Here is a 24,215-nt window from a genome sequence, read left to right as displayed (position 1 = left end):
CCTGCGTCCTCGGAGCCGGTCGTGCGCGCCGCGCGCTTAGGGCCCCTCGAGCTTGAGCCCGGGCGGGAGCCGGGCCGGGGCGGGCGGCGCGGGGAGTGACTGCTCCCAGTCAAACTTTGGCGTCGGTGTGCGCCCCGGGGCGCGGCCGGGCGGGATGAGGGCCGTGCGCCCGGGCGCCCTGCGCCGCTCCGGGCGCCTGGCCACCCGGCCGGGGGTCCTCGCGCCGCCTCCGCCCGCGCCCCGGGTGCCGCAGCCCGGCCGCCCCGCCGCCCGTTAGCCTACCCGAGTCCCCGCGCTCCCGGAGGCGCCCTTTGGGGGCCACCTGGGGGCCAGTCCTCGCTGGGTAAACGGAAAGGAACAAATTCGCGTGGATGAAAATAAAAATATCCTGGTGGGGGTGAAAGGGAGGTGGGGTTTGCCTGCGCGCGCGTTGGACTCGGGAGAGCAACTCCGGAGCCGCGTGCGGTGTCGCCTCCCGGCCGGCCATGGACTGGCGGGAGGAGGGCGCAGGGCGCCGCGGCCGCTCGCGCCCCTAGCCCGGTGCTGCCTCGCCTTCCCGTCCCGCTCCGACCCTCGGGGAGCTTGGCGACCGTGTCTTCATCGCCCAGACGGCGCCGGGGAGCCGAGGATCTGCGCTCCGGGTCTCCGGGATGTGCGCGTCTGAGATGGGGACGCTATGGCACCATTGGTCCCCCCTGCTCATCAGCCTGGCCGCCCTCTTCTCCAAAGGTGAGGAGACGCCGCCGCCGCCGCCTGGGGCCCCGGGACGAACTTTGCTGGGACTCAGTGTGTGGGAGGGTGTGCGTGGATGGGGGTGGCCGGGAGAGTGGGTGTGGGTGTGCGTTGGTGCGTGTGCACGCGCGCGCGTGCGGCAGCCAAGGTCCCCAGCGGCCCCTTTGCAGCAAGTGCCTCCCGGGGAAGACTTGGGCGGGAGGCCCTGAGTGAGAGTGCCAAGGGCGGAAAAATAGCCCGGTCCACCTGGCAGCCTCGGGGAGGGGGTCGCGTGGAGAACCTGGAAAGGAGACGTGGGCCCTGCGAAGGCTGAGGAAGCTGTCCGAGGCAGGGATTGACATGACCTCCTGGAAAGGTTCTGGAATTTGGACTTGAGTTTTTCTGCTGGCAGGCACCCGTGAGGATATAATTCCAGAGCGCGCCTCTGTATGGGAATGCAGTTGAGTGCATCCGTCGGCTGCGACGCCTAGGAGATGGGGCCAGCTCTGGAGAGGTGGCCCTGAGTTTCTCCAAGAGAGGTTTTGGGGGCAGGCTTCTCTTCCTTTGCATTCTGTGGCTTTTTGTCCGGGGGCAGCATCCGTGAGGGTTGGGCGCAGAGTTTAAACCGTGCTTATCACCTGTGTTTCCCCAGCAGAGCCCCTGATTTGCAGCTGCCAGAAAAGCCGGGATTCCCCATCTGCTTCCCTTCTGTTAGCATCCCTCTCTGTCATTGGTACAGCAAGTTGGAATGCTCAGGACACGAATTCCTTGAAGGGAAATTATTTGATTCACACGTGAGGTTGTAGAAAGGATCAGCAATTCTTCCTGCTTACTGATCAGGACTCTTTATTTGTGTGTGGTTCCTTCTCTCAAGAGCCTCTTTCCTACAGAGAGAGAGAGATTAGAAGAAATGTGGAGCTTTTTAGCAGTCTCCCATGTGTGTCCCCAAATCCCTGTAAACAGATTTTTGTTCTCCGGAGAAGATTTCCTAGATGAGATCGCTCTCAGAAACTTCAAAGCCAATTATCATGCACAGAGCCTTTTAATTACAGGAATTTTCTGTTCTCAGAGCCCTTCCGGCATCGCTGAGGTTACATTGCTTTAGATCTGACAATAGCCGGCTTTTGTGCTGGTGTGATTTAGGAAGAGGGTGACCCATGCCCACTCTGCTTGGCTGTCTTTTCAAGTGTGGTCTAATGGGCTCATGTCTCCTAATTATGAGTTAGAACAATTCTGAGGGCCAGCGCCTCGGGGATTTTTGATGTGCACAAGAAGACACAACAAAAGGTTGATGAATTTGGTGAAGCCAACCCAGGCAGACGTGAGGTTAAAAAAACCTGAATCCACAGCAACAGCAGCCCAGCAGACTTGCCTATTGCTACGAGGCATGTTTTTTATTGGTTGTCGCTTGATTTGATAATAGGAATGGACTCCTGTGTTTTATGCTGCAGTAACAAGGTTTTACTAAGAAAGGTACAGAATAGCTTTGTAAATATGACCAAACTATTGCGTTTCCTTGGTTAGGTACTTAGTTCTCTTACTGATCTCCTCATTAGACCGGGTAGGGTTGAAAAGAAATGTATTTCCCCTGATAGTCTCTTGAACTTTTTCAAGTGGAAACACTAAAAATGTCCTTAAAATGAGAAACTCTGATGTGAAGGTCTTGGCTTGTGGAAAGATGCCATAAGCCCAGCCTATGGCATATTTTGAGTTGAACACCCCTAAAACCATTCTGTCCTATAAAATTTCTTGGTGCGGATAATAATGGTGTTTTAAATGCAGGGACCGTGCAGTTCTTTTTCCATTAGGTTCAAGTCACTTTGCGCTCTCAGATCCTCTGACTGCCTCAAAGTTCTGAACCAGCTTGAAATCCAAGATGGACTGTATTTCAGAGGATTTTGATTGGAAAAAAACATATGCATAGACACACACCCATCCAAAGTGCCCAGTTTATCTGGGTCCAATGGAAAGATGGAGATTATTACCAAATACTAAGTAATGCTTCAGTATATTATTGTTTTTACTGCATTGCTCTAGTTCTTTCTAAAGATGAAGCCTTAAAGGAACAGATGTGCACATTTTAATAACAGGCTAAAGTCTTTGAACTTCACATTTGTTTAAATTTTATGCACAGGAAGTGATTGGACATATAGCAACCTCATAGATCTTTTGAACATCAAATAAAAATAAAATTTCATTGCTTGCACTTCTATCCCTTGGGAACTGGGAACTCTACTGTGACACAAAAAGTTTGATCAGCACTGTTGTCATAGATCTTTTGAAAATCAAATAAAAATAAAATTTCATTGCTTGCAGTTCTATCCCTTGGGGACTGGGAACCCTACTATGACACAGAAAGTTTGATCAGTACTGTTGTCAGGCGGTCCCAGCCTTTACTGGAGAATGGTCTTTATGTCAAGTCGTCAGAGGGCTTGTGTCTTAAGTTTAGGATATAATCTTACTTGAAAACTTCATGCAGATGACAGCTATGCCAGCTTGCAAATGTGGTTTACTATGTTGCTATTGGCCTCGTGGAAGGGGGCAGGGCATGGGAAGGAAAGGGGCCCAAAGACAAATTAATGAGACTGTTAAGGCAGGTTCACCTGTCGGCCACAGAGTGAGGCCAGACAAACTGAAACGTCAGAATTTGGAACAGAGAAAGGTTTATTGCAGGACCATGCAAGGAGACAGGTGGCTTCTGCCCTAAAAAGCCTCGAGCTCCCTGAAGAGTTTTGGCAAAGCGTTTTTAAAAGCCAAGTAAGGGAGGTAAGGGTGGGGTCACAGGGTACCTGATCAAATGGTGCACAATTCTCTGGCTGATGATGAGGGAACAGGGCGGGGTCACAGGGGTTACCTTTATCTATCTTTAGGCTCCGGGGAGCATAGGGCTATGTGCTCTCCCGTCCTCAAGTAGTTAACATCTTCCATTTGGTGGTGGGGTTTCTTGTCTGCAAAACAACTCAGGAAATGTGCATCAAATACTACTACTTAGGTACTTCAGAGAGGAGCTAAAGCAGAGGATATGGGGAAAGGCCTGTCCCAGGAAGGTCCCAGGGGTTCCTTCTCTTACAAGACTGTGCGTGTGTTAGTCGCTCAGTCATGTCTGACTCTTCGTGACCCCATAGACTGTAGCCTGCCAGGCTCCTCTGTCTATGGAATTCTCCAGGCAAGAATACTGAAGTGGGTTGCCATTTTCTTCTCTAGAGAATCTTCCCAACCCAAGGATCGAACCTGGTCTCCTGCGTTGCAGGCAGATTCTTTACCATCTGAACTACTAGACTTACTAGACTAGCGAGAGGCAAAGAGCTGGGCAGGCTTTCAATACAAAATCAGGAAGGTGGCCAGATGTAGGCTGCTTGTCATGACCCTGACCTGCATCCCCCAGAGTTGTGTTTTCTTGCAACTACCAATGAGAAGCAGACACTCAGAGGCCTGGAATCCCAGGAGAGGAGCTGCTGGGGTGATGGGGCACCGTCTCCAGGCTGTGCCGGTCATGTGCTCCACCTGCATCCAGAGCAGTACAGCCAGCCTGCTGGGCGAAGGCATTGTGAGGTCACCTTCTGCAGAATGTTTCCACCTTGATAGCTTTCTTCTTAGGTCAGAACTGAAGTATCTGGGTGGCCAAGCATCACCTCTTATTTAGGAATATCCTCCCACATCCTATCCTTCTGGACTGGAAGGAGCTTCAGTTTACAGTGACACTTTGTCTGGGCTCTCGGGGAGGAAGACATATTCCAGGAGGGAGCATTTTGGGGCAGGGGGCTGTGTTTGAGAGAGAGAAACTAGCCTTCATTGCTTACATTTAAACAGTGTCAAAATTAAAGGGCTAGGAAATGGGGAGACCATGAAATTTCATTTTTCCTGAATTAGAAACTTAAATGCTAAATATGATTTTATAAAAAATACTTAAATGCATAGAAAGTTAGAATGCTAAGTATTCAGATCTGCTTAATTTAGTTCAGTTCTGAAAGCCAAGGGAAAATGAAAAACAAAACAAAAACTCTGAAAATACCCTATTGCAGAAGCTTACTTGTTGTTCAGTTGCTAAGTCATGTCTGACTCTTTGAGACCCCCATGGACTGTGGCATCCCTAAACTTCCCAGTCCTTTAGTATCTCCCAGAGTTTGCTCAAACTCATGTCCATTGAGTCAGCGATGCCATTCAATCATCTCATCCTCTGTTGCCCCCTTCTCCTCCTGCCTTCAATCTTTCCCAGCATCAGGGTCTTTTCCAGTGAGTTGGCTCTTTACATCAGGTGGCCAAAGTATTGGAGCTTCAAATTCAACATCAGTCTTTCCAATGAATATTCAGGGTTGACTTACTTTAGGATTGACTAGTTTGATATCCTTGCTGTCCAAGGGACCCTCAAGAGTCTTCTCCAATACCATGGTTCAAAAGCATCAATTCTTTGGCACTCAGCCTTCTTCATGGTCCAGCTCTCACACCTGTACGTGATTACTGGAAAAACCATACCTTTGACTATATGGACTTTTGACTTTTACATTTTTACACTTCTGCACTTTACCCTTGACTTTTACATTTTTAAAATTTATCTATCCATTTGTCCATTCACCAGTTTATTTAACCAGTCATTATCCATCCATCTATGTGTTCATCCATATATCCCTCCATTTATCCATCCTTTCATCCGTGTCTCCATCCATCCATCTATTCTTTCATCTGTGTAGCCACCTATCCATCCTTAAGTCTAAAAAATTTGATAAACCAAAAAAAATTTCAAAGAGCACAGAGCCATGCAGAAACTATTTGCCAGTGTTCTGAGGACACAGGATTAGGAAGGTGTAAAGTCATTGCTCGGAGAAGGCAATGGCAACCCGCTCCAGTACTCTTGCCTGGAAAATCCCATGGACAGAGGAGCCTGGTAGGCTGCAGTCCATGGGGTGGCTAAGAGTTGGACACGACTGAGCGACTTCACTTTCACTTTTTACTTTCATGCATTGGAGAAGGAAATGGCAACCCACTCCAGTGTCCTTGCCTGGAGAATCCCGGGGACGGGGGAGCCTGGTGGGCTGCCGTCTATGGGGTCGCACAGAGCTGGACATGACTGAAGCGACTTAGCAGCAGCAGCAGCAGCAGCAGAGTCGTTGCTGGCCATTTCTCTAGCTTGTAAAGTGCACAAATCATCCACGATTTTAAGTCGTGAGCTCAGACCCCTCCCGTTCCGTGTTCAGTTCCTTCTTCCTTTCCTCTTCTGCTTTTCTTGGTCCCCTCTGCTTCCTTATTTTATCACAGTAGCTGCTTTTGGAGCACCAGTTGTATTATTACACACTTTATGCTGGCCGTAGGATTCCAGCAGTGAGAAGAACCCACACCAATAAGGTTACTATCCTCCCAGAACTGGCAGTGTATAGAGGAGACAGAGAGAAGTGTTTAACTGTATAAAATTGTAAGACTTCTCTGGTGGTCTAGTGGTTAACACTCCGCACTCCCAGTCCTGGGGGCATGGGTTTGATCCTTGGTCTGGGACCTAAGATCCTGCGTGCTGCTTGGCACAGTCAAAAAAAAAAAGTAATTATCCATTATGTAAAAATGGTATATAAAGAAATGCCTGCTTTCAACTGCAATGTGCTAGAGGCACAGAGCAATCACCTCTGAGTACAGGTATGTTGGCCTTGAACTTCGCGCATCTGAGGAGTGGCTTAGTGTTAACAGAGAGCGGGTGTATGAGAGGGAGGTGCAGACCCGTACGTGGACTCCAGAGAGCAGTGTGGCTGGGCTGGAGCTTGTGGTACTGCATGAAGGGACAGGATGGCAAGGGGCCACCCTGACCAGGGGACAGGCGGCAGTCAGGTGGGGTGTGGAGGTATCCATGGCATCCAACGCTAGTCTCCTGCATTGGCAGGTGAATTCTTTACTTCTGAATCACCCAGGTGACTCTAGTGGTAAAGAATCCACGTGCCAATGCAAGAGGCATAAGAGGTGTGGGTTCTATCCCTGGGTTGGGAAGATCCCTAGAGGAAGGCATGGCAACCCTCTCCAGTATTCTTGCCTGGAGAATCCCAGGCTATATGAGGCTAGTGGGCTACAGTCCATGGGGTTTTGAAGAGTCAGAAACGACTGAAGTGACTTAGCGCGCACTCATGAGTCACCAGGGAAAGCCCAGATGTCAGGCACAGATGAACTTTAATAAGAGGGCCTGTAAATTTCTTATAGCTTCCTTAACATCTTACCACAAACAAGGTGACTTAAAACAACAGAACTTCATTCTAGCATGGTTCTAGAGCCAGTAGTCCAAAATCATTGTCCTTGGGCCAAAATCAAGGTGTTGGCTAGAGGCTTTAGGGGAGAATCTCTTGGCTCCTGGTGACTGCCTGTCGTCCTTACTTTATGGCAGCATCACTGCAGTTTTCAAGGTTGCTGTCTTCCCATCTCTCTCTGTTCCATCCTCAAACCTTCTCTTTTGTGTCAAACCTCCTATGCTTCCCTCTTACATAAAGATACAAGTGATTGGATTTAGGGACCCCTGGGAATAATCTGGATTGTTTCCCGTGATACTGTAATCACATCTATGAAGACCCCTTCCCTTCCCCCTTCCCCCTAAATAAGGGAACATGCACAGGTTCAAGGAATTTGCACATAGATATCTTTTGGAGGGCACTTTTTACAGGGGTAACATTTTATTTATTTATTTATTTTTTCAATTATTTTTATTAGTTGGAGGCTAATTACTTTACAGTATTGTAGTGGGTTTTGCCATACATTGACATGAATCAGCCATGGATTTACATGTGTTCCCCATCCTGATCCCCCCTCCCACCTTCCTCCCCATCCCATCCCTCTGGGTCGTCCCAGTGCACCAGCCCCGAGCACTCGTCTCATGCATCCAACCTGGGCTGGTGATCTGTTTCAGGGGTAACATTTTAAAATTATTTTCTGTCTCCTCTCTAAAGTTTTCAGTACCTCTAGAAGCAACATCTGTGTATTTTTCTATCTGCTTTCTCTCCAGTACTTACTATAGTACTTTGGACCCTGCAGGGGCACAATAAGTTTTTAAGTATCCTTAGGACTGTAAATTACTGTTAAAAGAAACTTTGTGCGACAGTAAAATGGTTTGATGCTGGTTTCATTTTTTTCTCCAGTAATTCAAAGTGCCGCAGGACATACTTTGGTCTATAATAATAACAGCAAATTTTAAAGTAATTATTGCATGCCAGACACTGAGCTGAGTGATTGATGAAAATGGTTTTTGTGAATTTGCAAATAAACCCAGTGGGATGGATTTTATTCACCCCATTTTGTAGATGCAGAAATGGAGACTCGGAGAAGTAGCATCCAAGATCTTACAACTAAAGCAGCACAGTCTGAATTCTGACGCCGAAGTGCCTCACTGTTAGCTGTTTTACATCCTGCTCATGTTTATGTATGTTACTAAAAACGAATCCCTTTGTCAGGCAAAAATTACGTCTGGTGCTGGACTTGATAAACTTTGCGTACAGAGTGGTTTCCCTGGAATTTCAGCTCCGAGCCTTGGATGTGGTTGGCGCTCATTATTTGTTGCAGGAAATGAATAAGTGAATATCCTGTTTTTTTTTTTAATTTTCTCAGTCTTCATTTTTCCAACTGCAATTGGCAAAGATAGCAGAAAGGGATTAAAACATAGATTTTTAAATATAATTTTATATATTTATTTGGCTGTGGTAGGTCTTGTTGCTGCTGCGGGCTCCTCTCTCGTTGCGGTGCGTGGGCCTCTCTGCGGTGGCCTGTCTTGCCGTGGAGCGTGGGCTCTGGGCACATGGGCTTCAGTCGCTGTGGCATGTGATCTCTAGAGCACAGGCTCAATAATTGCAGCTCATGGGCTTAGTTGCTCCGTGGCTTGTGAGATCTTCCCAGATCAGTGGTTGAACCCGTGTCTCCTGCACTGGCAAACTCAGATTCCCCTTTGCTGAGCTACCGGGAAGCCCCTAAAACATCGATTTTAATCCCAAGGCTGTCACAGGGGTGGAGGAGGTGATCTGATGATGAGACTTGGTGTGGTTGTCTCCGAGGCCAGGATAATGAAGCATCTTCGGTTGTGCTGCCTGAATCCCAGGATCCCATCATTCATTCATCACCTCAGCTAACACGCATGGGTCCTGGTGGAGGGGAGACTGACGTGACCTCTGTTCTAACAAGACTAAAACTCTGGGTGACTCAGGTGGCCCTTTAGTACTATTGTAAAAAAAGAGGAAGAAGCGTGCAGCATGAAGGCAGACAAATATTTTTCCTGTTTCCAAAAGGAGAATGTTAGATTCTGTGAACATATGGATCGGCGAGTTTAACTTATGATGCCAGACCACAAGCTTGAATGAGTTATGGGGAGAATATTGTGCAGGTTCTGGCAGAAGTGAGTGGTGATCACGGGAAACCAGGATGGATTTGTCATGACATGAGACCAGAGACTCAAGATATTTTGATAGCACTTTTATCATTCATTTAAAAATCTGCTTAAAAAAAAATCTATAGGGAGAATTAAGAGGAGCAGCCAACAGGTTGAAGCCAGGGTTGTATTCATTTCAATGTCAGTTTTAAGGGTCCCTTTTATTTATTTAAAAAAAAATTTTGGGGGGTCATTTTAATTGTACTGTTTTTCAAGATTTGGCAACTTTTAAAATCTTATTTATTTAAAAAATGTATATGTCAGGGTACTGATATGTTCTTAAAATTTTTATTATTTTTTATTGAAGGATAGTTGATTTACAATGTTGTGCCAATCTCTGCTGTATAGCAAAGTGATTCAGTTATATCTGTATAGACATCTCTTTTTTATATTCTTTTCCATTGTGGTTTATCACAGCATATTGAATATAGTTCACTGGGCTATACAAGATAACTTTATTGTTTAATATTTTGCATTTGCTGTTCTCAAACTCCCAGCCTTTAACTCCCCCTCCTCCCTTTGGGAACCACAAGTCTGTTCTCTATGTCCGTGAGTCTGTTTCTGTTTAATAGGTTCATTTGTGTCATTTCTTAGATTCCACATGTCAGTAACATCATATGATATTTGTCTCTCTCTTTCTGACTTACTTCCTTTATCTCTAGGTGCGTCCATGTTGCTGCAAATGGCATTATTTCATTCTTTTTTATGGCAGAGTAATATTCCCTTGTATATATGAACCACATCTTCATCCATTCATCTGTTGATGGACATTTAGGTTTCCATGTCTTGGCTATTATGAATAGTGTTGTTATGAACACAGGGGTGCATGTATCGTTTTGAGTTATAATTTATCTGGATATGTGCCCAGGAGTGGGACTGCTGGATCATATGGTAATTCTATTTTTAGTTTTCTGAGGAACCTGCACACTGTTTTCCATAGTGGCTGCACCAACTTTCATTCACACCAACAGTGTAGGAGGGTTTCAAGGGTCCCTTTTATACAAATGTATCACCCAATATCTCTGTCCTGTTAACTCTCAGAAATTAAGAGTCTATAGGGAAGGAAGGCCCTTGAACTTAAACAAATCTGTGAAATATAGTCAAAAAGAGATTAAGCATATTTTGTCAGGACAGGACAGCAGTAACCAAGGTGAAAAATACATTTGAAAGAGTTGAAAGGGAATAAAACTTTTTTCCCTCTCTTTTTTTTTAACCAAAGCCTAGAAATGAGACTGAGATATACATTTGAAAAGACAGGAAAGGAATACACAAAGAATTTTTAGCCATTAGCGACATTGTTGTTTTCCATGTGAGAAACATAAATTCTTATGTTTTAGGGAGAGTTGCTGAGCAGACTTACTAAGTAAAGAAGGTGGAGGATAGATTTCATTTTTGTTGTTTTTGCTTCTGTGTTGGGTCAGGAAAGCAATGTTGGTAGGTTGGGGGGGATGCTTCAATTATAACACAGCTTGCTGAGGTTCTCAGATTCTGGACACAGGGACTTCCCTGGTGGTCCAGTGGCCAAGACACCACGCTCCTAATGCAGGGGGCCTGGGTTCGATCCCTGGTTGGGGACGTAAGATCCCACATACCGTGGAATGACTAAGCCCATGAGCTCCAACTAGAGAGTCCTTGCGCTGCAGCAGTCCCAGGTGCCACAATGAAGACCTGATTCAGTCAAATAAATAAAATAAATATTAAAAAAAAATCTGTCTCCTTTCCAAGTTGCTTTTCTAAGAAATCCTTCTTAGGCCTTAGTACCAGGAAAAAAAAAGAAAAGAAAAAGCTATGTTTATCCTGAGAAATACTTTACACTTCATCCTAAGAACACCATGAATTTTCTAAGTGAATTTCCAATTGTCTGTCTTTGCTTGAACTCCTAGGAGTCTCGGAGCCAACTTCGCTATTTATAAGTCTAGGAACTTAAGAGACATATCTTGTGACTCAGCTCCAGCCTTGGCTTTATTTTATTTTCCTTATTCTGTCTCTCTTGTCTGCCTCCTTGCCTACTTTTTCTATCCCAGTGCATTTATTTTTTGTATGCTGCTTCAAAGTAATCCTGACACAAGAGAGAGGTAAAAATAAATAATCTCACTCCCTGAAGATGACTGCTGCAACAGTTTGATGTCTTTCGTTTTAGTTGTTTCTCTATGAATTTTTGAAACAGTTGTGTTCACATGGTCTCTGGGACACATAATTGGTTTTTTTTTTAACTTTTTATGAGTTCATATGTTTATGTAAGCATATTTCTCATGTTTTAAAAATGTATCACAAATATATTCTTAATGTCTGTGCCATAGCTTAAAATTTTCAACTCTTGCTACACAATTATATAATTTATGGGTTTTTTTTGGCCATTGTGAGGAAATCATTATCTTTGAGCATAATTTTTGCTTTGAGTTACTTTCTTAGAATCACAGTAGTTAATGATGGGGCCAAAGAATATAGATAGAGATTTACTGCCAAATTCTTTTCGTACAGGTGTTAGCGACACCTGAACATGACCATCATGTTGAACCCTGTTGCCCTTAGTGGTGGCACTGTGGGTGTCTTCTGTTCCCCCACAATCTTTGCAGAGTGCCTTGGTGGCCCTGAAAAGTATTCAGAACATAGATAGAACTTATGGATGCCAGGGGGAAAGACGAGAGAAGGGATCGTTAGGGAGTTCGGGATGGACATGTACACACTACTCTAAATGGAAAACCAACAGAGACCTACTGTAGGTAGGAACTGTGTAGCAGGAATCTCTGCTCACTGCGATGTGGCTGCCTGGATGTGAGGGGAGTTTGGGGGAGAATGGATACATGGATATGTATGGCTGAGTCCTTTCGATGTCCACCTGAAACTATCACAACATTATTAATCAGCTATACCCCAATATAATATAAAAAGATTTTTTGTTGTTGTTGTTTAAAAAAAGACACAACATGGAGGGAGTCACATCAAGAATGTGGCTTCTATGGGCCTGAAGATGTTTTCCTTGAAGTGTGGTCGAGCCGCCTGAGATGCTCTGTGTCTAAGGGTCACAGTCTGTGGCCAGTGGAGAAGATGCAGAGTTGTTTACAGGGAGTTCTTCCTGGGATGCTTTGCTCGGAGGACCTCAGTCAACAGGTATCATGGAGGCAAACAGACTGTGGCTTCAAGGTGATGAGGGAAAATGAAAATGCATTTAGAAATGGAGTAAGAAGGATTTGATTTAGTTACCAGGGAAGATGAAGCCCCTCTAGGATGAGCTGTTTGTGAATCACCGTTATAGAACAGAATCGAAACAGCAGGTGAACATTTAAGCCCAGAATTCCTTGATTCTGGGATGTTGATAGAGTTTGAAAGGCCCCCGCTGCCTAAATACAGCAAAAAATATTCAAGTTCAGCCCCGAGATTGACCTAGTTCTCATATTTTGTCTCCAACTGGGATTGTCACTCATACTGAGCACCAAGGGCTTTGATTTATTTATCCAACAATTATTTTTTGAGGCCAAATTATAAACACAGTGAGACAGACTCTGAATACATAGCAATGAATATGAAATCAACTCTGCACTTGAAGTGAGGGAGACTGAGATGTGAACCCCTACCTGTCTCTAGTAAGCAGCTGAATGCAGATAAGGAAAAGTCATTGATAAGGTGGAGAAAGGAAGGAAAGCAGCCTTGATTTCCCCTTAAAGACCTTTAGAGTTTTTTTTTTTGGCTGTGGCATTTGGCATGTGGGATCTTACTTCCCTGACCAGGGATTAAACCCAGGCCTCCTGGAGGGGCAACGCAGAGTCTTAACCACTGGACCACAGGGGAAGTTCCTAGAGATCTCTTCTATGGGCTCTGCTGGTTCTGGTGTTGGCTGAGGTTCTCAGTTGCTGACAACAGACTGCTCCGGCAGAGATGGGTTTCCTGGATTGTGTGTGTGGAGGGGGTGTAGATATGCCGTGTGCACCAGGGACCCAGCAGCAGCAGCTGGCAGAGACCCCCACAACTACAGAATCAGTTTCTGCTCAGATCCCACCATTACTGTTGCCTTTCAGCTCCTGTGGGATCTCAGGGTGGCCCTGACAGAACCAAACATTCTTCTACTTTCTGACTGTAAGCAGGACTGATCTCATGTGTAGCTACTGCCTCACCTGCTCATTTTCTCCCTCCTGGGTTTCAAGTGGATGCATCTGTTCAATGGTGCCCAAGCCAGATCTGGAACCCAAGCACCCAGAGATTCCTGCCAACCTTGCTATCAAAACTCCAGTCCCTTCGGTTCGGAAAGGCACACCAGAAGGGATCTGCAGTGGGTGTGAAATGTGCCCGTCTTCAGTGTCTGCAGAAATTCTCATCTTGTTAAAACTGATTTTCATGACATTGCAAAAAGTCATGTTAGAGTATCTCAGTTGTGTTCCTTTTCTCTTCCCAAGAGGCCTGTGGAAGGAAACACAGACCTTAATGTGTGTTTCTCACGTTCATGGTCATGGTGTTGGTGAACAGGTGCTCAGTGAATGGGCTGATTCGATTTTGATTTTTCTAAACAGCCTTCTAGGATTTGAAAGTATTCCTTGGGTTTCTTTGAACTGGAGGCTCTCAAGAGGAGATACTGTTTTATCCTCCCAAAGGCCTCTAGATTACTGTCTTCAGTCAACCTTTAACAGATGCTGTGAAGGGAGAAATCAAAGTGGGTCTTCAGCCATGAGGATCCTTTTTTTGGAAATAGGGAGCAAAGTGTAAGAGAATTCCCCAAGAAGCCATGGGTTGGATGGGAGAATTCCGCTTGAGTTTGATTTATTTAAGGAAATACTTTCTAGCGATGAATAACTAGACATATTTTGGTTGCAGGTACAAAACAAAAATCTAAAATTGCCTAAGGAATACATTAGTGAGGATGGGCTAGAATGATGGGTAGGCTATGATGTAATATATATGTTGCACATATCTCAATATATTACATACATACATAATACATACATACATTACATGCACTCATATTCATATATGAATGTCCATGTTTCTGTGGCATAATTTGACAAAAGTTTATTTCTTGTTCGCTTAGAGTCCAGTCAACCCTCTTTGACTTTGTGGTTATGCCATTCTGGACATGTGGCAGCGGGGATGAGAGAGCTAGGGGATTTTGTGGGATGCATTTAAGGTCCAGATGTGGAAGTGGCTTCATTGCACCCACATCCCATTGATCAGCATTAGAAACAGAGCCTCCATCTAACTGCAGAGAGGCCTAGGACATGTAGAGAAGATTGTATATAGTTGTTCAACATTAACAGTCTCTGCCTAAGGAAAAGAGAAATGAACTGATTTGCACAACTGAAATCCCAAGCATCAGGCAAGGCTTGATCCAGGTACTCACCTGATGCCTGGAATCTCTTTGCTCTTCTTTAACTATATTCATTCTAGTCTAAGACACACTGCCCTTATTTAAGCAAGATGCTCCACCAGCTCAGAATTATACTCTTTAACCCTAAATTTAGTCATTAGAGAGTTTCTCTTAACAGTTCCATCAGAGTTCTGGTCCTGACGCTTAAAGGCCCACATTACTCCATGAGCCTTCCTGAATCAGTCACTGAGCACAGAAGGATGGGATAAGCAGCCTGATTGGCTCAAGTTTAGCCAATAAGCTCCCCCTTTAGAGCCTGGAGGAGGAACCTACTGAGACCACCTGCTATGAAAATGAAGGGCAGGTTATGAAAATAATTCAGAATACTTTTGCCAAAAGTGGGGAGATGGATGCTGGATGGTTGATAAACAGCAGTATTCCACTGTTACGATCATTTTCATTTTCCAACCTAATATGAAAATATTCACATGTTCTCTCCTTTGTTGTTCAGTCATTAAGTCATGTTTGACTCTTTGTAACTCCATGGACTGCAGCCCGCCAGGCTTCCTTCTCCTTCACCATCTCCCTGGAGTTTGCTGAAACTCATGTCCATTGAGTTGGTGATGCTATCCAACCATCTCATCCTCTGCTACCCCCTTCTCCTTCTGCCTTCAATCTTTTCCAGCATCAGGGTCTTTTCTAATGAGTCGGCTCTTCGCATCAGGTGGCCAAAGTATTGGAGCTTCAGCTTCAGCATTAATCCTTCCAGTGAACATTCATGGTTGAGTTCCTTTAGGACTGACTGGTTTGATCTCCTTAGTGTTCAAGGGACTCTCAGGAGTCTTCTCCAGCACCACAGTTCGAAGGCATCCATTCTCACACGGAAGACAACTCCCAGTACAGAACTGTCCCCTCTCTGATAAGTTACTTTATCCTTTGAATGTTTGTTTAAATGTAATGTATGCTTTCGTTTCGAATGATTGTAATTTTTCAGAGCCCTTAATGAGATGTAAAAACTATGCACAATGGAAATTACCATTGTGAATAAATATTTGCATTATGGGCTGTTAAAAGCAAGCATCAAAACACACAATTGCTTGTTTTACAAGCATTCAATATTTTGAAATGTGAGATCAGTGAAATGACTGAGAATTCTATTGAAAGGGAGAGAGAGCAGCTTAAATCATATTATTTACATTTTCAAGGGAGCGGCGCCAAACAAAAGGAGGGGAAACAGTGATTTTGATGTACAGAAATGTGAAAGTGGCTCACCACCAAGTTCTGCCTTAGCCCTTTAAGTTCTGCATGTCTGGTTCCCATAAAGCTAGCGTTCTGCTTGATTTCCTTAATTAGGTAATACACATTAGGGAGTTGGGTTTTTGCCTGTACTTCAGATAAATGTAACCTTAAAACAAAGGGGGAAAACAGTTTCCAGGGCATTCTGGTATTACAGATAACCTAATACTTACATTTTGGAACAGACCAAAGCTTTGCAGTGCACATTTGGGCCAAATGTCACCTTTTTACTATCCTAAAGTTATTTTCCTGGAATTGTTTCGGATGTGGTAAAGAGATGTTTAATAGGGAAAGGACATTATTACTATTCTTTTATGATTGAAATTTAAAAGCAGGCCTCATGAATCTAAAGGATGCAAAACAAATAAAGTGATAGGGTGCCATGAGCTTTTAACTGGCAGGGAAGGAAAAATGCTTTTTTTTTTTTTTAAAATGCTTATTGAAATGTAGTTGATTTGCAATGGTTGTGTTAGTTTCAGGTATACATCAACGTGCTTCAGTTATACATACGTATGTATATATGTATATACATATTCCTTTTTCACATTCTCTTCCATTATAAGTTATTATAAGCTATTGAGTATCTTTTTAACAAGCCTTCAGATTTCCTCCTGTACTTGTATGTCAGAGGTGTGGCTTTTTTTTTTTCTAAACTTGTTTTTTTTGTGTGTTGGAGTATAGCCAATTAACAATGTTGTGATGGTTTCAGGTGGAGAGCAAAGGAACTCAGCCACACATGTACATGTATCCTTTCTCCCCCAAACTCCCCTCCCATCCAGACTGCTCCATAACATTGAGCAGAGTTCCCTGTTGCCATACAGTAGGTCCCTGCTGGTTATCCATTTTAAATATAGCAGTGTGTAAGCGTCCATCCCAGACTCCCTAACTATCCCTTCCCCCCATCCTGGCAACATTAAGTTCCTTCTCTAAATCTGTGAGTCTGTTTCTGTAAATAAGTTCATTTGTATCATTTTTTTTTTAGACTCCACATATGATCGATCTTATACAATATTTCTCCTTTATCTGACTTACTTCACTCATTGTGATAATCTCTAGGTAGAGGTGTGCCTTTTGATTGACAGATAAGTGTGGGGTACATGTGGCCTGCAGATACATTATATGTGGCTTTCGCAGTGAATGTCCTGTCAATATTTTGAGATAGGAGATTTTCATAAGGTGTGGATTTTCTGGTTTCTTTTCAGTGATGAGCAGCCCTGATATTTCTGCATGTCAACAGTGGTTCCAAGCTGGGCATCTGCTCTTCCTGCCAGTTGCTCTGCACTGGGTGCATCTTACTACACATCTCTTCTTTTTGTTTTCCTAGTTACATTATCCCTGGACTTGAACTACTAGAGAACTGGTACCCTGGGTTTGGGTGTCTGTCAAAAGTGGGGAAATGAACTCTGGATGGGAATCCCTCTGTTTCTTGAATCCACAGAGCTTCACTCATTTTTATTATTTTGCTGGGCTCTGGAGATGTGTGAATTGACAGTCCCTGCTGGATCTTATTTACCTTAATTTCCGGGAATTGTTTGATTTTGTGTTCTGTTTTGTTTTCACCTTGTTTATTTATTTGGAGCAGTGCCCTTGACATACATTCTAACGTATGCACGGAGGGGTCATGCAAAGACCTTCCGAGGGGTATGTAAGTGGAGATGTTTTAAAGGAGATACATTTACAAATCCTCAACGTCTGTATGTATTCACTCTTAAACTTGACATCCGTAAATTAATTTGCAGTTATGCTGTTCATCTTCTTTCTCCCTCTGTCTCTCTCTCCTGCCCTGTCACACACACACACACTCACACATGCACACACAGAACTTCTTTGATTTTACAATAAAAAGTTAACCTCTCATCCATCTAATGTCTTACTATGATGCATTTCTCCCAGGTGTTAAAACCTCCTCAGTCCCCCCAGTAAAATTAGTAATTAGTTTAACCAGTGCAGCATAATACTCCCCCCACATAGCTGATTGAGAGGTACATTTACACGAAGAGAATTACTTTTTATTTTTTAAAAAATTATTTATCAAAATGTGTCATGTACTTATGTTGTATCATCATCATGATTGTAACAAACTTGATGAAGTTTGTGAATACTGAGAATTTTACAGTCTTAAGAAGAAATGAAAAAACTTAAGTTCAGTATCCACACCTATATTTTTATTGTAGGAATGTATTAAAGGTGATGGGTATACATTACTTTCAAGATTAAAAGTATATTACATTAGGATATTTACATGTCTTGGCTATTGTAAATAGTGCTGCAGTGAATATTGGGGTGCATATATCTTTTCAGATTATAGTTTTCTCTGAATATATGCCCAGGAGCAGTATTGCAGGATCCTATGGTGGCTCTGTTTTTAGTTTTTAAAGGTACCTCCATACTGTTCTCCATAGTGGCTGTGCCGATTTACATTCCTACCAGCACTGCAGGGGGATTCCTTTTTTTCCACACCTTCTCCAGCATTGTTATTTGTAAACTTTTTGATGCTGGCCATTCTGACTGGTGTGAGGTGGTACCTCGTTGTAGTTTTGATTTGCATTTCTCTAATTATTAGTGATGTTTAGCATATTTTCATGTACCTTTTGGCCATCTGTGTGTCTTCTTTGGAGAAATGTTATTTGGATCTTCTACCCACTTTTTTTATTAGGTTGGTTGTAATTTTTAAAAATATTGAGCTGTATAAGCTGTTTGTATATTTTGAACATTAATACCTTGTTGGTAGCATCATTTAAAGAACTTATATATAAAACAGAAATAAAGCCCATGGACATAGAAACTTACGGTTACCAAAGGGGAAATGAGGGGGTGGGGAATAAATGAGGAGTTTCAGATTAACAGATAAACACTACCGTGTATAAAATAGATGATCAAGAGGGACCTACCATATAGCACAGGGAACTATACTCAATATTTTGTAATAACCTATAAGGGAAAAGATTCTGAAAAATATTATATTTATTAATATTACATATATATGAGTCACTTTCCTGTGCAAATGAAACTAACACAGCATTGTAAATCCACTGTAATTGAATTAAAAAAGGTATATTACATTAGGATAAAATTCTGTAAAGGAACCAGAATGGAAATGTGAGTTTAGGGGGAAAAGGAGCAGTGTACCATTTTGATTGTTAATGAAGATTTTTAAAAGATTTTATAAATGGATGATGGTGGGTGTGGAGTCATTCTGTTATTTATATTCCAATAGATGCATTTAAAAGAGTGATGTAACAGTTTCATTTGAAATGTCAAGATTTACAGTACACTGCGAACTTTATCCTTAGCAACTATTCAAACTCTGATGAAAACTATTAGAAATCAGTTTTTAAATATACCAGTGTGAGCTTAGTCGCTCAGTCCTGTCCGACTCTTTGTGGACCCCATGGACTGTAGCACGCCAGGCTCCTCTGTCGATGGGGATTCTCCAGGCAAGAATGCTGGAGTGGGTTGCCATTCGCCTCTCTAAAATGTGCCAGTGACTACATAGTTTTAGAAGTTTTCTCCCAGGAGTGAGAGGAACAATCCTCTTGGAAGACCATTGCCTTTGGAATAGTAGTTCTCAGCCTGGGTTACACATTACAGTTGCCTCTCAACCTTTTCAACATTGTTACCCAAGAAAATCAGAATATCTTTGAGTCACATTCAAGCATTGGGGGTTTTGAGAGATCAAGGCTGAGAACCATGAAACAAAACCATCAAGAGAAAGTCATCTGTCCATGTAGAGATGAGGTACACAGATTCTGAATTCTGGCTGCACCCTGAAATCTCCTGAGAAGATATTTGGAGTGGGTGTCAGGTAATATGAGGTCAATTTGCATGGCATACAATTCACCTCTTTGTACAGTTTTGTAAATTTTGACACATGCATATAGTCTTGTAACCATTGCCACAGTTAAGATAGTGAAGATACAGAACATTTCCATCACCCACCCACCCCAAGTTTTCTCCTTTAGCTTGTCCCTCTCTCCACCTTCATCTCCTAGCAACCACAGATCTGCTTCCTGTCCATGAAATTTTGCTTTTTCCAGAATGTTATATACATGGTACCATCCCTTATGCAACTTTCTGAGTTAGACTTACTTCACTTAGCGCAATGAATTTTGTATTCTTCCAGGTTGTTGGGCATGTTACCAAGTCCAAGCTCCTATTGCTCACCACAGGATGAGATGATAAATTGAGAGGGAGCCAAGGTGTAGTGAGTTTATTCAGAAAGTCAGGAAGTCCAAAAGTTTGTGTTCCAAAGAGCCAGCTTACCCAGGTAGAACTCAGACCACTTCTTTTTTTTTTTTTTTGGAGTGGTGTATTTGAGTTAGCGTTTTAATTAAAAATATTTCATTAATTTTTTTGGCTATGCCAGGTCTTAGTTGTGGCATGCAGGTTCTAGTTCCCTGACCAGGAATTGAACCCGGGCCCCCTGCTTTGGCAGTGTGGAGGCTTAGCTACTGGACCACCAGGGAAGCCCTCAGACTTATTTTTAAATTTTTTTTTTTAATTTAAATTTAAATGTTTAAATTAAAAGTTTTTTCATAAAATCTTGATAAACTATATTTTATTAAAGTATAATTGCTATACAATATTAGATGTTATAGGTATATAGTATTATGGTTCAAAATTTTTGAAGGTTATACTCCATTTATAGTTATTACAAAATGTTGGCCATATTCCCTGTGTAGTACAGTATATCCTTTAGCTTATTTTATACCTAATAGTTCGTACCTTCCACTCCTCCACCTCTGTGTTGTCCGCCCGCCCCGTTCCCTGTCCCCACTGGTAACCAGTGGTTTGTTCTCTTTTTTTGTGAGTTTGCTTCTTTTTTGTTATATCCTCTGGTTTGTTGTATTTTTAAGATTCCACATATAAGTGCTGTCATGTGGTGTTTGCCTTCCTTGTCTGACTTATTTCACTTAGCATAACGCCCTCCAAGTCCATCTGCTGCTGCTGCCACCCCCCATTTCCTCCTCCACCAAGTCCATTTACATTGTTGCAAAGGGCAAACTTTCATTCTTTTTTTGTGGATGAGTATTGTATATATTTGGGGCTTCCCTGGTGACTCAGTGGTCAAGAATCAGCTTCCCAAGGCAGGAGATAGCGGGTTTGATCCCTGGGTCGGGAATATCCCTTGGAGAAGGAACTGGTGACCCACTCCAATATTCTTGCCTGGGAAACCCCATGGACAGAGGAGCCTGGCGGGCTACAGTCCATGGGGTCACAAGAGAATCAGACATAGTGACTAAACAACAGCAGCAATTGTATATATACTGTATCATCTTTATTCATTCAGCTGTTGATGGACACTTAGGTTGCTTTCTTATCTTGGCAATTGTAAATAATGTTGCTTTGAACATTAGTGTATCTTTTAAGTTAGTGCTTTTGGTTTTTTTTCCAGATACATACCCAGGAGTAGAATTGCTGGATCTCTTTTTAGTACTCTAGGTTTTTTGAGACACCTCCATATTCTTTTCCTCCGTAGCCGCATCAATTTAAATTCCCACAGATAGTGTACTAGGGTTCCCATTTCTCCACTTCCTTTAAACATTTGTTTTCTAAAAGGGGAGGAGGTGTGGCTGGTTGTTGAAAACTTCTTGGGGAGGCCAGACCCTGAAGAAATGTGATAATCCTTTGTTCTTGCAACTGCCCATGTAGGTCTGGTCACAATGGCCTTTTAAACCTTCAACACTGGCAATTGTTATTTTCTGTTCTGCAACTTTTCTCTATATGAATATAAAAGGTTATACCGTTAAAGGTCAAGCCTGGGAGGCAAAGTGTTGAGAAAGGGTTATTATGTGTATTTCAGGCACTGATTGACGAGACAGAGGGTGCAGACCCAGCATGACTCAGCCAGAGTAACAGAGAACAAAAGTAAGAATAGATCCAATATGGAGGCAGGCTTGTTCCTCTCTGCTACAGATGTGTCAGGAGTTCATTTCCGGGAAGTAGTATGCCATGGTACAGGTGTACCAGAGTTTATCTGTTCTCCAGGCCACGGATGCCAGAGTGACTAATACTTTTGGCTGTTATGAATAAAGCCACTCTTAAGTGGTTGTGGACAAGTTCTGGTGTCAATTTATGTTTTCATTTCTTTGTGGGTAAGTATCTGGGGGTGAGATTACTGGGTAAATGTGGACCCTGCATGTTTGACATTCTAAGATAGTGCCAGGCTGTTTTGTAATGGATGAACCATTTGGCATTTACACCAGAGCTGTGTGAGGTTCCAGCTGTTCTTCATCCTTGCCAACATGTGATGTTTTCACCTTGCGATTTAATTTTAGCTACTGTAATACATGTGTAATGGTATCTCTTGGTAATTTTAATTTTCATTTCCTTAATCACTAATGATGTTGAGCAGTTTTTAGTGGCTTATTTGCCGTCTGTATATCTTTTTTTCTTTGTAAAGTATCTGATCTAATCGTTTCTGTTTTAAAATGGGCAACTAATTTGGGTTATCTTACTCAGTCTTGAGAACTGTCTGTATATCTTGAATATAAATCTCTTATATATGTGGTTTGAAAATAGTTTTTCTTAGTCTGTAACATCTTTTAACAGATGTTTGGCAGAATAGACTTTTAAGCATTTTTTTATTAAAATTTTTTTTAGTGTTTTTAAGTTTCTGGCTGAATCCCACGGCATTTGGGATCTATAGTTACCCGACCAGGTTTAGAGCCCATATCCCCTGTATTGGAAGTATGGAGTCTTAAACAGTAGACTTCCAGCAAAGTCCCCAGACTTTATTTTGATGAACACTGAGGTACTGTTTTTTTTTTTTTTTTTTTAAATGGAATTGCTTTTATCATCATATCTTAGGTATCTTTGCCAAAAGAAAGGTCACAAAGCTTTCCTCTTGTTTAATTTTCTAATAAATTTAATAGCTTTAGGTTTTACACTGAGGGCTATGATTCTTTTGGTTTAATTTTTGTATATGGTACAATGTATGGGTCGTGTTTTCTCTTTTTACATATGAATGTACCAATTGATCCAGCATATTTTATTGTTAAAGACTGTTATTGCTCTCTTAAATTGGCTTCATATATTTTTGTCAAGATCGTTTAACTATGTATGGTAGGCATATTCTGGAGTCTGCCTTGTTCCTCTGACTTATGTGTCTGTCCTTTCACCAGTACAAGTCTGTCTTGATTACTATTCTTTATAATAAATCTTGAAATAAGATAATGGGGATCATCTAACTTTGTGCTTTTTTTTTAAAAATTGTTTTGACTATTCTAGTTTCTTTGCAATTTGCAATATAAATTTTGCAACTAGTTTCTTGATTTCTGAAAAAAGATCCTGGTGGGATTTTGATTGGAATTGCACTGAATGTGCAGAAAACACACCTTCATAATAATGAGAACATTCATTTTAATAGTGATGAACTCTCTAATGCATGAACATGGTATATCTAACAATTTATTTATGCTTTCTTTGATTTTTTATCATCACTCTTTTATAGTATGCAGCATACAGATACCACACAAAAGTTTTAGATTTATGCCAGAGTGTTCCAGGGTTTGGGGTACTATTCGTGAATAGAATAGTATTCTTTTTAAAACTTGAACTTATGACTTTTATTGCAAACATGCAAAATAAAATTGATTTTCATATGTTGACCTTCTATCCTAAAGCTACTTATTCATTTAATAACTTTTTTTGGGTAGACTTTTGGGGACATTTTATGGACAGTCACGTCATCTGTAAATATAGTTTTTATTGCCCACTTTTCAGTCTATATACCTTCCCCTGCCTTGCCCTTCTCTTTGCACCGGCTAGAGCTGCCAGTATAATGTTTGTTGAAAAAAAAAACTACACAGCATTAGTGTTGTAGGTTAAGTTTTATTTGGGGCAAAATGAGTCCTGCATTGTGGGGGAGGGCACTTCAAATAGCTTTGAGCAACTGCTCTGAGGAGCTAAGGGAAGGAGCTAGCACATGTAAGAGTTTTGCAGCAGAGGGCAAGTAGTCAGTAATGCCAAAAGATTGTTATTAATTAAAGAAAACCAGATATCTCAAGTTAAGGGATTTAGGGCTTTTCTGTGTATGGTAAGATGCAAGGATCTGGGCTCACTGAAATCTTTCCTTCTATGTGTATCTCAGCTATCTGGAGCCAGGATCTTGTGTTTTCACATCCTGAGTTTCCTCAGGGCTCACCAGCTTGCCATCCGTGGTGGCTGCAATCGCTGATGACCGGGACATCCTTTGTTTACAGATATGGCAGGAAATATTCCATTTCTCACGTTGAATAAAAGTGGTGAGAGTTTTCGTCCTTATCTTTTCCCAGTCTTAGGAGAAAGACATTCAGTCTTATGCCACTCTCTATGATGTTGGAGGTTTCTTTTGGGCGTATATATATGTTATGAAATATGTAATTTCACAAAATGTTGAGATGAACTTCTGCTCGCTTCCTAATTTGTAGAGAGATTTTATCATAAATGGATGTTGAACTTTGTCCAGTCCTTTTGTGGCATCACTTGCCACAAGCTGATTTTATTTTTAAGTCTGTTGATACTGTGGATTACATTGATTTTTCAAATATCAAA

The 24,215-nt window shown here is 42.3% G+C and overlaps 1 protein-coding gene across 1 annotated transcript in view; it reads left to right on the top strand.

Moving 5' to 3' along the window:
* Positions 1 to 650: 650 nt before the first annotated feature.
* The window catches only part of TMEM132D (transmembrane protein 132D), an 840,815-nt gene continuing 817,250 nt past the window's right edge, over positions 651 to 24,215 (top strand). The window contains exon 1 of the mRNA XM_061140703.1: positions 651 to 729. Within this exon, the coding sequence (XP_060996686.1) occupies positions 651 to 729 (79 nt within the window). The remainder of the gene's footprint in view (positions 730 to 24,215) is intronic.

Source organism: Dama dama, chromosome 5 (assembly GCF_033118175.1).
Source record: "Dama dama isolate Ldn47 chromosome 5, ASM3311817v1, whole genome shotgun sequence".
Lineage (NCBI taxonomy): Eukaryota > Metazoa > Chordata > Mammalia > Artiodactyla > Cervidae > Dama > Dama dama.
This window is presented reverse-complemented; position numbering and strand designations above follow the sequence as displayed.